The 16,438-nt window shown below is 37.1% G+C and overlaps 2 protein-coding genes across 4 annotated transcripts in view; one reads left to right on the forward strand and one right to left on the reverse strand.

The window, feature by feature from the left end:
- Window positions 1-16,438, forward strand: part of LOC148960333 (adenosine receptor A3-like) — a 105,657-nt gene that overhangs the window by 58,055 nt on the left and 31,164 nt on the right. The window lies entirely within an intron of this gene.
- On the reverse strand, window positions 1,379-15,018 carry LOC135691311 (retrovirus-related Pol polyprotein from transposon 17.6). 2 transcript variants are annotated; one of them, XM_065209141.2, is made up of 2 exons: window positions 7,404-15,018; window positions 1,379-4,934 (listed from the first exon to the last, which is right to left on the reverse strand). In XM_065209141.2, the coding sequence occupies exon 1, from the start codon at window positions 14,736-14,738 to the stop codon at window positions 10,776-10,778; it is 3,963 nt and encodes a 1,320-aa protein (XP_065065213.2). In that variant the 5' UTR covers window positions 14,739-15,018; the 3' UTR covers window positions 1,379-4,934; window positions 7,404-10,775. The 2 variants fall into 2 exon arrangements, with proteins under 2 accessions (XP_065065213.2, XP_065065210.2); XM_065209138.2 differs by having other exon boundaries at window positions 7,214-15,018.

A 16,438-nucleotide genomic window follows, 5' to 3' on the forward strand; every position in this document is an offset into this window, starting at 1 on the left:
CCTAGCAACAGTACTAAAACAACCTTTTTAAAATATTCTGCCTTTTTGTGCTTCCTTGGAGAGCTCAATCTTTCTCGAAGTGGTAAAATCTACAAAAATCGAATTTGTCTTAGTCCTGGTTGCAAGACCTGTGCTTGCTAAGCGTCTAACTGGATTTTATAATTCCCATACAATGTTGTAGTCAAGCGATTTTCCTATTCGATTTAAATGTAAAGACTTTAACTTATCATTAATTATTAGTTTTAAATTTTATTCAACCGGCCTGTCTCTGCATTAAGCTTCAATTATCATGTATTTTAATCAAACCTCGTTAAACATAATTAAAAGTTCTTAATTAAAAATTAATGATAAAGCTAGATCTTTGCATGTAACGTTCAAATGAACTTTGTAAAGTTGATTTACGAGTCTCTATGATTTTAATATTTATCATAAAAAATTTAACTTTTCTAGCGTTAATCTCGTACTCTTGCCATAATGACGTAACTTATTTTGCAAAAGTAAATTAAACGAAATTTTGAACTGTAATCTTTACTGTTTTTGAAGAAAGGACCAAAAAGCCTTTCCTCCTTTGATGTTACCTCCTCCTCCCTCGTGTATCGATTTCTCAACGTTTTAAACTTTAGACCAACATATATGCCCTTATTCGAGGATCTGCTCTGATTCCATTACTCAGAATATGTTGGTATGTTAACTATACAGCCATGAAACTTGGCAAACCGACACAATTTGACTTGCTGAAAATGGTAAAAGTGGTTCTCCACCTCCGAAATACCTCTTTGCATTTTAAGACTGGAGTACTTGTGCCCATTCTATGGAGCATGATATTGAATGGTAACTTTCATATAATTTCCTATTAGGCCAAGAAACTTGGCAAACCTACACAATTTGATTTGCTGAAAAGACAGAAGTAATCCCCTCCTTCTCAGAAATACCCCTTTAAATATGGTTTCTCATACCTTGTCTATGATATCAAAGAATTTTCTGATATAACTCCAGGCATTAAAAACAATTTATACCAGGGTGTACATAAAAGGGGAGGATATAAAGCGCAACCATTAAATAATGTATGTTTCCAAGTTAATTAAAAGACCTTATCTTTTCAAAGACGTTGAGTTGAAGCAAATTGTTGAAAAATGTTGAGTTGAAGCGAATTTCAGAATAAATATAACAATTGGGCACCAAAAAACTTCATTCTCAAAATTTGAAAACAGTGTATCTAAACAACGGTCAGTGACAGGATACATTAAAAGAACATTGTACCCTTAAGGCTTAAGCCTTGCTCCATTCCCCCCCCCCCCTTTGATGTGACTAATCTAGTGATTTAGCCTAGGGCTGACAAGATTTGGCCATTGCTTCACTAGTTTTAACAAACTTATAAATGGACCCACTAGTTCTAACTTATAAAATTTCTCTTCTTGCTGTTATGAACTAAAAGTCTGATCCCTTTGAATAACTCCTGTATACAACCCCTGTATTCCACTGTATATGTAGTAGGTAGCTGATTTTTGCATTTTCATTGTCTCTCTGCAGAATTTTGAAACCCTTGTCTTTTTTGACTAAAGTTCTTTTCTTTAAATTTGTGATAAATGCATGCTGAAAGTTGTCCAGTCATTCCAGCACAAATACCCAAAAACCAGCAAACCATCCATTGATCGGCCACTCTTTGTAAATACCTAGAAAAGTGGATATAATTTTAGGTATTAATCTATTTTAGGCATATTCTAGGCAATTCTATTAAATATTTGACACTTTATATATTAAATATTTGAGTCCAATAATCTGAATTGCAGTAAGATTTAATAATACCTGTTCGTGTACACAACATAAACCAGTTTTTAAACCAAAAGTGGATTATGTCGACCTGTTCCGTGCTACACATCAAATTATGTATAAACGTTTTTAAGTCAAAGCAAATTTTCATTAAATAGTAACATGTAATAATCCTTATTATTTTAGATTTTAGAAATGAATAGATTATGATATGTACGGTACCTAGCCGGCTTATTTTTTATAAGGAAATAAGGAAACTGAGTTTGAGTATTTCTTGCCTTCATTGCAAGAAAAGAAACAAGGATCAACGTACCTTATATTCACTTCCTCATTTCTACATTTCACGGAATGTCGCGGGAGATAATTCATCCTCATCCTCTAGGATGTACTAACCGAATTCCCTCCCTCCGATTCACTCGACTACAATGTTGTTTTCGTTGGGATCGGGGCACGTGTCCACGACATTACGTCAGTGCCTGAAACTTGTCTCCAGACCTCTCCGCCACGGAAATGGAGAAATTCCACACTTCGCGTGGTAAATGCGGAAAAACGAAAAGAAAAGCAGAAATTTCGTGTCGATATTTGAAATCAGCACGATGAAAACTACTTGTTAGCTGGTTTTTGTTTTTCACTTCAGTTTCCCTTTGCTTTGTGCTTTTTGTTGGAAGTTGCTAAATTTTCAGCAAAATTTAAGTTTGATATTTTGTGTTTTTAAAGTGCTAAACAAATCTACAATTTATTAAAAATGGAACCTTGCAGCCAAATAGGTAATGTAACTTATAGCTATTTATCTAAATAGTTAGAAAAATTCATGGCTTCAAAGGTTTGTCTACCGTCTTTGCATAACCATTTTGATCTCTATTTGATCGTCATAATGTAACTCTTCGCCTTTTTCTTTTTCAATCAAAACTTTAGCAATCGATATCTTTTCTGTTAATTTCTTTAACCTTACACACCAAGTCTAGCTACTAATTTCACATACCTTTTCAAGCCTCCATACAATATTACTAGGCGCAATGAAAGAAGATAAAAAAGACCCAGCCTTGAAGCAACTTGAATCTTTATTATTCAAACTTTGTACATCAGTAGTGTTATTAACAATCTTCCCCATTATATTTATATGATAAACATGACAATAGTATTGGACACGGATAACGTACGAACAGTTTGTTCCAAAAACCCATGGCACCAAGTTAAACGTTATATCATAGTCGTATACACCGTGGTTCCCTTAAATGAAGCAAAAAGTCTCTAAATGACTATTCAAACTTCTATCTAGAAAGAAAATTTTAAACGTCTTTATCTTTAAGCTACCCATAGTTTTATTTTCAAGTCATCCAGGTTTCAACGGGAAGTGACTAATGAAGATGAAAATTAGGGGTGTTTGGCAGAATAGCATAGAATGGATCATTCCATAAACGCTCTTAAACTATTATGGATATCCTTAAACTATTGTTTCTCCATTGTTGGCGAACCTTAAAACTTTAGCAGAAAGTTAAGGAAATATATTTGTTTATGCTTGGTACAATCACCATGTCTCATTTGCAGTTTTATGCTTAATAGTCGTTCAAATATTGAAATATTTTAAAGAGAGCTCCTCAGATCTAAATTCAACTATTGATGTATAATATGCGATACAATAAACAAAAATTGTGTAGGGTAGCTACTACCGCTAGAGAAATTGATCAAAGTACGTCAGGATAACTAGACTGCTTAAAGTACGGCTAAATATACTTTATAGGGCCAATCTGACCCCATCGCCGCGATAAGCACATTGTCTTCTTCAACCATAAAATCTCAAAACAGTCGGTAATCGGGATAGAACATAATATAGGCTTTAATAGTTTTTAAAAGCATCGAAATTGCATAAAGAAAGCTTTGCGAAACTCTTTTTTGATGAATGTGTAGATAAACGGGTTGACTAGGGCGGTGACAAAACGAATAAGCATGAGACAGTCTAGAGCCCTAGGTGAAATCTGCAGCTTCACGTTGATATCCATGCATAACCTCACAACCATCAATGGAGACCAAGCCACAAGCATTAGCACGTACATTGCAGACAGCATACAGAAGGCTTTGTGGTAGGCGCGAAATTTGCTGTCGTCCTTGCTGATTTTGAGCCTCTCCTTTCTCTTCTGCTTCTGCTTTCTCAAAGAACCAATCATTGAGATAAGAAAGAAGAGCATAATAAGGCTTGGCAGGATGAAGAAGCAGACAGAAACGGCAATGGAGTGGTAGGTTATGAGCTCAACCATTATCTTTTGGTATCTAAGGCTGTATTCCTGCCCTGACACCACTTTGAAGCACCAGAACAGGGGAAGGAAAGCAATAACTGCCGATGTGATCCATATTGCGACAATTCCTCGCAATCTACGCTTCCTCGTTATTAGCTTTCGACTGCCTAGCGGGTGGCAAATGACCAGGTATCGATCGAGAAATATCAGGAACAGGTTCAACTCGTTTACTGTGACGACAAAGTCCGATACGACATTTACCGTAAAGTTGAGTGCGATCGCGCGGATATTTTCAGCTGCAATTAATGCCGATGAAGAAATTAGGGGAATATTGAACAACCCTGCAAAGAGATCTGTAAATGCCAGGCTCACAAGTAAATGATTATTGCTCGTATGCAATGGTCGTGTTTTGAAATATACTGTTAATATGGTTGAGTTGGATAGGATGATCATCAAGGCAAGGATCAGAAACACCACATAGAAGGGAATGATGTTCTGTGTCTCTAAAGGCATCACATTGACAGTCCCTGTTCCGTTCTTAAACGTATTTGCAAGGGTTACATTGATCTGATTTGACATCATTCTCAAACTTTAAAGAACTGTCTCTATGTGCAGATAGAATTCTTATTACGAGGGTTTATTCATTCACATGATACTATGCCTTAATTTCCCTTGAAGGCCTAATATTCAAAAGACAAATAGAAGTGTTGTATCTTCATCAACGCAGTTGGATTTTGATTTTCTGTCGCGTTTCTGCTTGAAGTGATTAAATACAATCGTCAAGCTCAATTCACCAAACCCTCTGTTGTGCCTTTTCGTAGATCAACTCCTTGCAAAAATCAACTCTAGCTTTGGTCATCAACCGACTATTGCACTTCCGTGCCATTCAGCATTGTGTGAATTCTTCAGTTTTACCGTGGCTTGTTTCACCTGTTTAAAAGAAACATTTCTCTCAATAACTTAATAACTTGAATAGGATTGACTTATTTTGCCGTCAAGGGCACTACATGATAATGTGATGATTGGCCAATGACAGGCTTCGTTGCATTTATACCTATAGGCACTTGTAGAAATATAAGAACTTAATGATATTTAAATAGAGTAAGAATAAGAACTTAAGACAAAAATTAACTGCTATTGCTATGCATCAAGTCTAAAAGAAGTAAGAAAGAAAAGTAAATATAAAGGAAAAAATGGTCTGCAAATTAAGTGAGGTTAATAAAGTAAACGCAATGATATTCAATTTTGTTCGTCCAACGACTTTTCAAAGTCAAAGTTAAAATCTATGTGTAGAAGTTAGTTTTATGAAAATAAAATGGTTTCTTCGCAGAGTTTTTAAAGTCATTAACGTTTTCGGCTTCTCGTGTCTAAATGAGATTTTATATAAAGCCAGAATTACACATCAGATCGCACCAATCGTACAAAAACGGTTTTTGAATTTGCAAGAAGATTGCAACGCTCCTAGTTGATTTTTCATCTTGTTTAATTTTGAAATAGCTTGTTAAAAGATAGTATGTTAGATTATGGATTCATCTAATCACTAATTTAACACATGCAGCAAAGTTTACTAAACTTAACAGGGAATTTGTCCTAAACAACAGTGAATCGTTTGAGATTTTAGTTAAAAAATTGCTAAAAAACACCACTAGCTAAGGCAATTGAGCAATACTTTTTCACCTGTCAACTTTTTTGTTGTAACATGAATAGAGACAAAAGTCGAAGAACGTGAAAAACTGATCGAACCCGTCTATTAGCAACTTTTTCTGGCAGAGCTCGGCGATAATAATTATTTTATACTTTGGAAGGCAGGGGGATTACTCTAAGATCTGAAATCCCAAAAGTGTTACGTTAATGAAAGCATAAACCTAAAATTAGAATCGGCTGGAATCAGCTAAGAAAAAAGGACTTCACCGCTAGTCTTTGAACCTGTCTAAAAATCTGGCTCTTTATCGGTTTGTCGTTAACAAAGAAATGCTCTAACAACTTAATGCAATTACAAGATTCTTAATGCAACTATGAAGCCAAAAAACTACACTTTTAGAAGCAGATTTTGAGTCTGAAATTCCATTACATGTTTTTTATCTCTTTCTTTAATAACAGATGATTTAGATTTGGCTTTTTACCAAAGAAACGTGCCTTAGGCTAGTTTGCTGCTTCGGAGTTAAGTTTGTTTGCATTAGGCTAGTTTGTCATGAGGTGGTTGTTTGGATCATTATCAATTACTTATTATCCATCGTCACCAAGTAACCCACTGATAATTCCTTTGGTTCTCCTCTATGACGAATCATAAAGCAACCATAATTTGCTGAACTCAACACACACAAGCAATAGACAATCATGATAAGACTGAACTCACAAACATAGTGCATGTTTCTTCAGCGTTTCTTTAAGAAAAAGGTGCAATTCATATGACTGTAAAGACCAAAATTGGAATAGCATTGTATTTATATTGGTAAGGTTAGGTAGGATTATGCCGCCTTTCACCAAGAGATTTTTGCATGCCAAAATAAAATGAAGGAATGACAAAAGCATCTATATCAAACTGTTGCAGAATTGCTTTTGTAAATGGCGAGGTTTTATTGAAATGGGCAAATGGATGCACAGGTAACTAGAATCTTAAGATTATTTGAGAAAAACTGCGAGCATTAGTGGTGGAGACTGATATTATCAAATAGCAATTCAAGCCGTGCATAGATTCGTTTAATAGCTCTTATTTATAAAGTCAATGGATAGCAATCCTTCAACTGCAGGGCCTGGAAAACTGCTCACAACATACAAGATTTCTTTGATTGTGCTTCCCGGCTTTGACATACGTTTTGTTGTGAAGGCCAAGGACTGTAGTAGTTTTGAAGACAAAGAGAGGTGACGACTAAGAGCAAATCAAATGAAATTATCACATTCCCGAATCACGTAGGAACAATTGCAACCATGCTATATGATCTGTAAGAACCCTTTCCTCCTTAAATTCTCTGATTCATTTTTAGCCTACGAAGAACCGTAGGACAGTCATTAGCTAGCTTTGATTGGCTTATTCCCTTAAGCTGCATTGTGAGAGATATTAAACAAATTAGCATTCTTTACAATCAGCATAATATCTTTGATGAAAAGCATCTCTTCCCGGCCAGCACCTTTTCCTGGCCAACACCTCTTCCTGGCCAACATACAGGTACATGATTGTTGCTCTATTCTTAAAAAGCATTTAGACCTACCTACATCACATTGCTTGTTTGAGCCTTTGGGAGATCTACTGCAAGTGCCTACCTTGCGACTTTCGTTCGCTTTGCTTCTGTTGCATTTACTTTTTGTTTACTAATATCTTTCTAATTATTGGCTATTGAATGGAAATTAATAAATAATTAGCGAGAAAATCCATTTATGACATTATTTGTCCATGCTTACGCAAATGCCAGCTTGAATGCCAACGCAAGGAAACCAATCGAATTATCAGATCAACCGTAAGGGCTTGAAATACTGGTTGAATGAGAGATATCAGAATCGTAAAAGAAATGCTTCGTCTTTTTTCTTTCAATATTTGCAAATGAGATTATTTGTAGGTTGCTGTTTGATTAGAAAAGTCGCCAACCGGGCAAACAGAGATACCAAATTCAGTTCATGTCCCGTTATCTTTCGTCCTTGCCACTTTCACGTTGCAAACTGTCTGTTTTCCTCAATTCAAAACCTTTGAGCCGACAAATCTCCAAATATTTTGCAACATTCTCTGCAGGTGTCCAATCGCTGCTGTTGTCTTTAATTATCTTAAATTGATCTGTCCAGATTTCGTTGTTTAAGTAATACATTATTCGAGTTTCTGGACATTTTCTCGCCGCAAGGAGAGTAAATGTAAGCCCTTTGATGAGATAGAATTCCTTTTAGTTTATATCGTACACCTGCCTGTTGTTTTCAGAGCTTTAAATTCAAAGGTAGTCATCTTCGATGCATGAGTATCTGCAATATCCTGCTTTGTTTCTTTCTTCTAATTTTTATTGGCCTTTAAAACCTATTCACCTTGAGGTTTTGCTCTATTTTCAACGATCAATGGTGTATGGAACCCTGCAATTCACTTTACTAAGCGTTCACAAGTTTCTAATTTCTCCAGTTCTTAGCACAAAATCCTTCTTTCAATTCACTATAGTGATCTACTTTCACTAATTCCGGATTCCTTTTGTTCCTTATCTCATTTGTTTTCCATAACTCCTTTGGTTCATAACGTGAAACACAACGATGGACTAGGCAGTGATAAAACTTTAACTGGTCCTTTTTCCTATTAGAAACAATCATATACTTCCTATACAAGTATCAAATGTATTTTTTGTAATGAATTCTACCTTTTGTTGATGTTATGAACCTTTTCTATGCCTATCAGAAAATTATACAATTGAAAACAAAGTACCTTGTTTACCGTTTCGACTTATCGTATATATGGATAAACGGAATTAATGCAATCATTGGTTGTATCGATATATTGTTGCGCTTTAAAGGTCAGAGATCGCTTAAGATCAAATGTTATAATTTCATCGTTAAATAAAAATCCTAGTACATCTATAATTGTCTCCTCTTTTACACCAAAATCTATCTATCTACTAAACTCCACAAGAATCTAAGACAACGCTTGGTCTAAACCCATCTAAATAATAGAAAAGTCTAGCTTGATTATTTGCATATCAAGAAAAATGGAAGAATGGGATACTCGACTGTTGTGAGGTTAAAACTACTTTCATGAAAAACGTTAGTTCCGATCATCGACATCTTTACAAGAGAACAATTCAGCACATAATGCATACGACAGGCATTGCCATTTTGAAACAGCTTGTAAACAGGCTGCTGCAGAATTTTTGTCAACCAGAGCAAAGATCAAGCCCAGGGTACCGTGGGACACTGAAAATGTAATTAAAACGTCCTTCAAACTCAAACAGGCTGCTTTAATGAAAAATACCAACCCGTTAATTGCAATCACTGGTACATACACCAAAGGACAGGAGACGAATCACAGGAGACCTATAAACGCGAAAGAAGAAGTGGCAAATCTACCGTCACAAATCATCACGATTATCAAAGCAGGAGTAAAGAAACAAGCAGTCACAGCTTGGCATACCATAAATAAACGATGTGGCATCTACTCGACGTAAAAGTATAAACAAGGCAAAGTTGTATGCTTAAAATCTAGAGTGAAGTAAAGATATTAAGCGCTGTAGTGAAGACTGCATCTTGCTCTTCTCTAGGATAGGATTGACTGTATCTAGGCCAAGCAGAAAAACATAGGTTAATAACACTTTCTGCTTCTGTTCAACACTTTCTTGCCAAAATCTACAATTCGCTCCTGTTCAACCGATTACAACCAAAATTGAAAGACTGTTACGTAGAAAACAAGATTGTCAAAGCAAAACAAATCCACCCCTGGACAAGTACAAGCAGTTGGGCGTATGTTAGAAAAAGCGACAGCAAATAGTCTCCAATGTAGACTCATTTTAGTCAATTTTTCAAAAGCATTTGAATCAGCACGAAGGGGGAAGATCAAAATAATAATGCTGGCTTATGAATTCCCAGCTAAAATGGTGTCTGCTATCATGAACCTTAATGAAAGCTACCGATATATTGTTCAGTCACCTGTAGAGCCACTAATTTATATAACGTTCCTGGTGTGTTACAGGGAGGCATGCTTGCTCCTTTTCGCTTTACCATCCTACCGCTTATTTACTTTTTGGGCTTCAAAGTGGTGCGTTTATTTAAGCGGAGCACTTTTTTGACAGATCAAACTGTGTAGTTGTGCAGATTTTCATGCTTTTATCACAATATGCGCATCCATTCTGCTTATCTCCTACACTATTCTTTAGAGTAGCATTATAAAATTTCCCACTGTGTGGCTCCGCTACATGGACTCTGGTATCAAAGCAGAAAGTAAGAGTTTCACTTGCCCCTTCTTTTCCTTCCCTGTCTTTCTGTCTTGAGTCAGGTTTTTTTCTAATTTTGTCCCTATTTGATCGAGATACCTCTGCTAAATTTATCCGTATAAAATGTAGCAATCCTTTTCAGCTTGCCAATTGGTTTCTATTTTTTAAGCAATTGCTAATATTTTAGAGCTCGCACTGCTTCGACCTCGCCTGAAAATAATGCCAATTGTCTTCATTATGTGCCAATACATTTTCTTTGCTATTGCACGGCGAGATGGATTTAGAAAATGACATGATTTCAACACTTTATCAAAACCTCAAAAATATCGATCTATCTAACTTCATAATAACCTTACCTTTTGAAACGATAGCACTAAAAGGCGGCTTGCTGTGCTCAAAGCGTATATCAACATAGTGGCAATGTGATTCTCATTTAAACAACCATGCTTCTTAATTTATCCGTTTTTATGCTGATTTATGCTGAAAATGCTATTTGACATAGTAGGATTAGGCTTCCATTGTTTAAAAGGCATTAAAAATATTAATTTTGCTGACATACTTATCAAGAAACGCGAAGAAAGGGCAAAACGTTGCTGTGCTTCTTAATCACGGAGTAGGTGACATATATATGAGCTTGCAAAGCTTGCTGACTGTTATATTCTCTTAATTCCGTAGGCCAATTCATATAGAAGACACTTCGTTTACTTTCATATTCGAATCCTAAAACACAACTCCCCTAAAATTCCATAACACCCTTATTAATATAACAAAGCATAACAAAACAATTGTTGCACAGGGCAACCAAAGCAAGGTTCAGCATATTACTCATAATAATAATAATAATGAAGGTTCACTTTATGACATCACTTCCCCTTTTTAAAAATCAGCGAATAAATCTTGATGGTATCGGATCACCATATCTCACCGGTTGACTCCTTACTCTTGTTGATTGACGGCGTGCGTTATTTCCAAGTCTGTGTTCGCGTTCTGCTTGATTTCCTTCTTTGTTCAACTCTTGTTCTATATCACTGTCGAACTCTTCATGCTGATCTACTCTAGCAGGGAATTTCTTGAAATGTGACACATTTCTTGTGATACGTCTTGTTTTGTTCTCTGCGGTAATCATCGTCCCTTTACGTTGGATAACTTTGTATGGGGCTTTATCAAATCTTGATGAGAACTTGTTCTTATACTGTTGTTTCACGAGTACCGTATCTCCTATTGCTATATCACTTTCTTTCGCGTGTCTCTTCTTGTCAATATACATCTTCTGATATTTCTGTGACTTCTCTTCATTTTCTCGAGCGATCTTGTGCTTGTTTATAATACTTTTCCGTTTCAGTATTGGGAACTTTCCACGAATTTGTCTGTTGAACAAAAGTTCGCACGGTGGAACTTTCGTAGTAGAGTGCGGTGTTGTGCGATATTGTAGAAGAAACCTTTGTAATTCTTGCTTCCACGGTTTTCCTTCCACGATCGCTGCTTGAATAACTTTGCCTAGCGGCTGGTTGAAACGTTCGACCTCTCCGTTTGCTTGTGGCCATTTTGGAGTACTTCGGTCATGTTTTATTCCCAATATGTGTAAATAACGCTTGAATTCATCTCCATTGAAAGGAGGGCCATTATCCGTCTGTATCTTGTCGGGAATTCCATGCACAGCAAAGATACGATCTAGTTTAGGTATAAGTGTTGAAGCTTTTGTAGAGGAAACAACTTCTACTTCTGGGAAACGCGAGTAACGATCAATAATGACTACCAGATAGTCACCTGTTGGCAGTGGTCCATAATAGTCTATGTGTAGTTTCTCCCATGGTTTTGTTGGTAATTTACTCAATTGCAATGGCTCTGGTCTGTTTTCTTTACCTGTTGCTTGACAAGCAAGGCAAGAATCAATCGTTGCTTTAACTAAGTTATCTATTTTTGGGAACCACACTTTCTCTCTGATCATAGCTTTTGTTTTGGACAGTCCCTGATGACTTTCATGCGCGATGTCAATTGCCTTTTGGCGTAAAGATAGAGGAATGACTATTCTTGAGCCTCTAAGAATAATATTCTGAGCACCGATCGAAAGTTCTTCTTTGATTGCTCGATATGACAAATCGACCGATTCCCACGCACCTGAGCGAATAGCGGCGCGAAGTTTCTGGAGTTCTTTGTCGCTATTGGTTTCTTTACCAATCTCATGCAGACTCATTGTCTTAGGAACTGCATTAGAAGTTACGAACTTTATGTATTCCTCAGTGAACTCTGTTTCTTTTGATGTTTTAGCAGATGGATGGCGAGATAGGTAGTCCGCAGCGTTCTCTTTGCCAGGTTTATATTTAATTGTAAACTGATATGGCTGCAAGCGTAAAACCCATCTTTCTATCCTGGCTGATGTCTTAGAGCTTGGCGATCCGTATATGATCTCTAGAGGCTTATGGTCTGTGACAAGTGTGAAAGGTTGACCATATAAAAACAAATGGAAATGTTCAATGCCCCATACTATGCTCAAAGCTTCCTTTTCCGTCTGGGAATAACGACTTTCCACATCTGTTAAGGACCTACTAGCATATGCAATTACTTGATGGTCCTTTTTTTCTTTTGAGCTTTGCGATAAGATGGCTGAAATGCCTACAGGACTGGCATCAACTGTCAGACTAGTAGATTTGTTTATATCAAAGTATCCCATAACTGGTGAAGAGGTAAGCGCTCGTTTTACCTGTTCAAACGCATTGTGATGTTCCTTTTTCCACGAAAAGATCGAGTTCTTCTTGATAAGATCTCTCAATGGAGCTGTAATTGTTGAATAATTTGGGATGTATTTGGAGCTATAATTAGCCATTCCCAACAAACTTCTCACTTCACTTGCATTTTTGGGAATTGAAGCGTTTTGCAAATCCTGAATTCTTTTTGGATCTGGGCGAGTCCCTTTTTCGGAGAATATCTGTCCAAAGAAGTCTAATGTGGGTTGCAAGAATTTGCATTTGTTCGCATTTAACGTGAATCCCTTTTCTTGTAGACGTCGCAAACATTTCTCAAGGGCGATGTCATGCTCTTCCTTGTTGACACCGAAAATAATTATGTCATCTGCTATGTTCTGCACACCCTTGATGCCCTGAAGATTTTGCTGAAGCGAGTGTTGGAAGATTTCAGCGCTAGCATTAATTCCATATGCTAATCTTTTGTAACGATATAAACCGCAATGTGTGGAAAATGTTGTGATATACCTCGATTCCTCTGCAAGAGGTAGTTGGTGATACGCTTGTGAAAGGTCCAGCTTTGTGAAGTACTTCGAACCATTAAGCTCTAGGCTTATATCATTCACTGTGGGTATAGGATATCTAACCCTGTCTATGGCTTGGTTAGCCATCCTCATGTCCACACAAATTCGCACTGAACCATCTTTCTTCGGAACAGCAACGATGGGTGAGACCCATGGTGTTGGCTGATTTTCAGGTACTGGCTCTATGATATCCTGTCTTTGAAGCTCCTTCACAGCGTCCTGTACTTTCTGACGAATGTGAAATGGGATTCTCCTTGGGGGTTGAGCCTTTGGTATAACCTCTTGATTAATGTTGAGCTGCACTTCAGTGTCTCTGAGTTTTCCTAAACCTTTGAATACATCACGATATTTATCCAGCAAAGTTGAAAGTTTCTCATCTGTTACATCAACGGGCTTAATTGCACTTAAATTCAAGCTGATAAGTCCTAACTCCTGTGCGGTAGCCATGGATAGCAGACATCCTGAATCTTTGCTGCTCACAACGTAGAATGTTGAGACACAATATTTTTGCTTTGTTTCGACAAGAGCTTCAAATTTTCCTTTGAAACAGACGGGCTGTTTTGAACTGAAGGCAAATGCCTTGACCTTGGTTGGACGTAATTCAATTCCCTCTAATTGTTGAAAGGCTGTGTTGTCCAACACGTTGATGGAGGCGCCGGTATCAATCATTATTGATATTGGCTTTCCCGCAATAGAAATTGTTGTTGTAGGACACCCTGTGGATTTCTGTTGTATTGTGTAAACGTATTCATCGTCGCTAGACTGTGTCGAATAAATCAATGGCTTGACTGAGAAACGTTGAGGTTTGTTTGGCCTACCGGATTTCGGTCTCTTGTCCTGAGCTGCACTCCGACATACAGCTGCAAAATGATTCGATTTTGCACATTTATGGCATGTTTTGCCATACGCTGGGCATTGATCCTTTGGGTGTCGTGCACCACCACAGCTTCCACATTTCGGGGGTACAGTCAATTTTTGTTTACCTGCCTTGTTTGAAGCCGTAAACCGATGAGTGTATTGTTGCATGTCTTCTTTTGACTCAATTTCCTTCGCTTGGAATTCGCTCATTTCATCCCTTCTGCCATCAAGTAACATATCTTTTAGCGAATAGTCTGGGTCACGTAACGCTTTTCTTCTAATTTTGTTAGAAATGCCTCCAACAATTATTTGTTCCTCGATTTCGAAGTCGGTATCCGTAAAGGTACAATTGACAGAAAGATGTCGGAGCCGTGTGTGAAAATGATCTAAGGTCTCCCCTTGTTCCTGGCGAGTTTGGCGAAACTTGTACACTTCATACCGACGGTTTGTTTGAGGCTCGAAATATGCAGTGAGTTTATCACGAGCCAGTTCATAATCAGCGGCAGCGCCTGTATCAGGAATCTGGCTGAAAATTTCGCGAACTCGGGAACCTGCTTGATGAAGTAAAATGGCTCGTTTGCGTCCAAGATCTCTTATACCACTGGCAAGAATATATGTGTCGAAATCACGAAGCCATTGTCGCCATCTCGTAGAAAGACTAGCACCAACTTCAATATCTGGATCAAATTCAGGAAGTGGGTGTAGATTTAGACTGAAAGCCATCCTTCATAACATATGCTATGTTATTATGGTTTTATCCTCGTCGCCAATGTTATATTCTCTTAATTCCGTAGGCCAATTCATATAGAAGACACTTCGTTTACTTTCATATTCGAATCCTAAAACACAACTCCCCTAAAATTCCATAACACCCTTATTAATATAACAAAGCATAACAAAACAATTGTTGCACAGGGCAACCAAAGCAAGGTTCAGCATATTACTCATAATAATAATAATAATGAAGGTTCACTTTATGACACTGACATTGAAGTGTATGTTAGTTTTACTAAAAATGGCTTGAATGCTTATGGGATTGGTGCAACTCCTTATCTACCGATTTCCCAGTCTTCAAGAAGAGTTAAATTTAAACACACCTTCAAGTTTGCAGCATTTTCATAAATTTCCTTATCCATCTCCTTTTGATCCTTTAGCCTACTACCTAGGCTCAACCTTCTATCTAGAGCTTCTCTTTCTAATTAAATATGGAGCTAGCTAACTCTTTGTAATCCATAGAAGGTAACACAATTTCTTATCTTCATGTCGTTTCTTTTCAATTTTAACATCGGGGATAATCACCGCTTTTACCTTAATCAAATCGTGCGAAATTTAATCCTGATTTCAAGTACTCTAAAGCTTTGGTCAAATGCAGCAGAAACTCTAACCAGAATATGAATTTTCATCGGTGTACTTAGGGGGTAGGTCATGTAACTAAACCATTTTCGTGTTGAGTTAAATGTTGGATACAAATGCCAAACGCCTCAAACATCTAAAAGCTAAATTTGTTTTGGCTCTCAATCAAAGTTCATCCAACATCAGTTTGCAAATGTTAGACAAGATTCAATTTTTTAAATTTCAAGCGAAAACATGTCCAAAATCTCTTCTATCATTTTTCTGCATGTTAGGTGATAAGTTGGATTTGTTTGACTGGTACACAAGTCACGTAATAACTTTTCCTTAAAATGATTTTTTTTCTTTCCTATCATATGATTCTGGTGTCAGGAAGTAGTACGAGTGATTTCAATAATAACGAAATTTCAGAAATTGTATTGCTACCGTAAAATTTGTATTCTCTTTGATGCATAATCTTACAAATTCTTGCTAATGATAGCACTATCATATGCAAGGATGGCTCAGTGGGTAGAGTCCAAGGGCCAGTGATTCGAGTCACTGACATGACGAAACTTTAACTCAGAATAAGGAGAGTCGTCAATTCCAGGCGTATGAATCACGAGGTGTGGTCACATCGTGAGAGGAAAGACCAGGACACTTCTCGATAAGCATAGCTAAAACCTACCTGCGGAAGCTAGGTAGCAGACTATACAATACAATACTATTATTTAAATTGATTAAGCTCTTTCTCAATCTGGCTCAGTTTATTAATATATCTGGGAAAGGATGACTGTCCGTTGAGAAGAATAACGATAATATTTTTCTTTGTATGCTTAAGGTAAATAGTTACTTGTGATATTCATTTCTGTAACTTTCTCTTTTCTTTCAAATTTGGCTAGCTCTCTTTTGCAGATATTTCACTTCAAATTGGGTCAAATTTCGTGAAAAAACTTGCCAATATGACTAGAGTTTTGGTTATAATTGAAAACGGAGCTTAATCTAGGGTTGGGGCCAGGCGTTGTGAAACGCCACTGCGCATGCCTCACCTGAATGTTCCGTTCTTTTTACTTGAGTGTAAACGGGGTCAAATT

Source organism: Rhopilema esculentum, chromosome 4 (assembly GCF_057945365.1).
Source record: "Rhopilema esculentum isolate cy_ngs chromosome 4, ASM5794536v1, whole genome shotgun sequence".
In the NCBI taxonomy this organism is placed as follows: Eukaryota; Metazoa; Cnidaria; class Scyphozoa; order Rhizostomeae; family Rhizostomatidae; genus Rhopilema; species Rhopilema esculentum.

Excerpts from the sequence above, each read along its gene's own strand:
- LOC135691311 (XM_065209141.2), bottom strand. The coding sequence starts at position 14,738 with ATGGCTTTCAGTCTAAATCTACACCCACTTCCTGAATTTGATCCAGAT.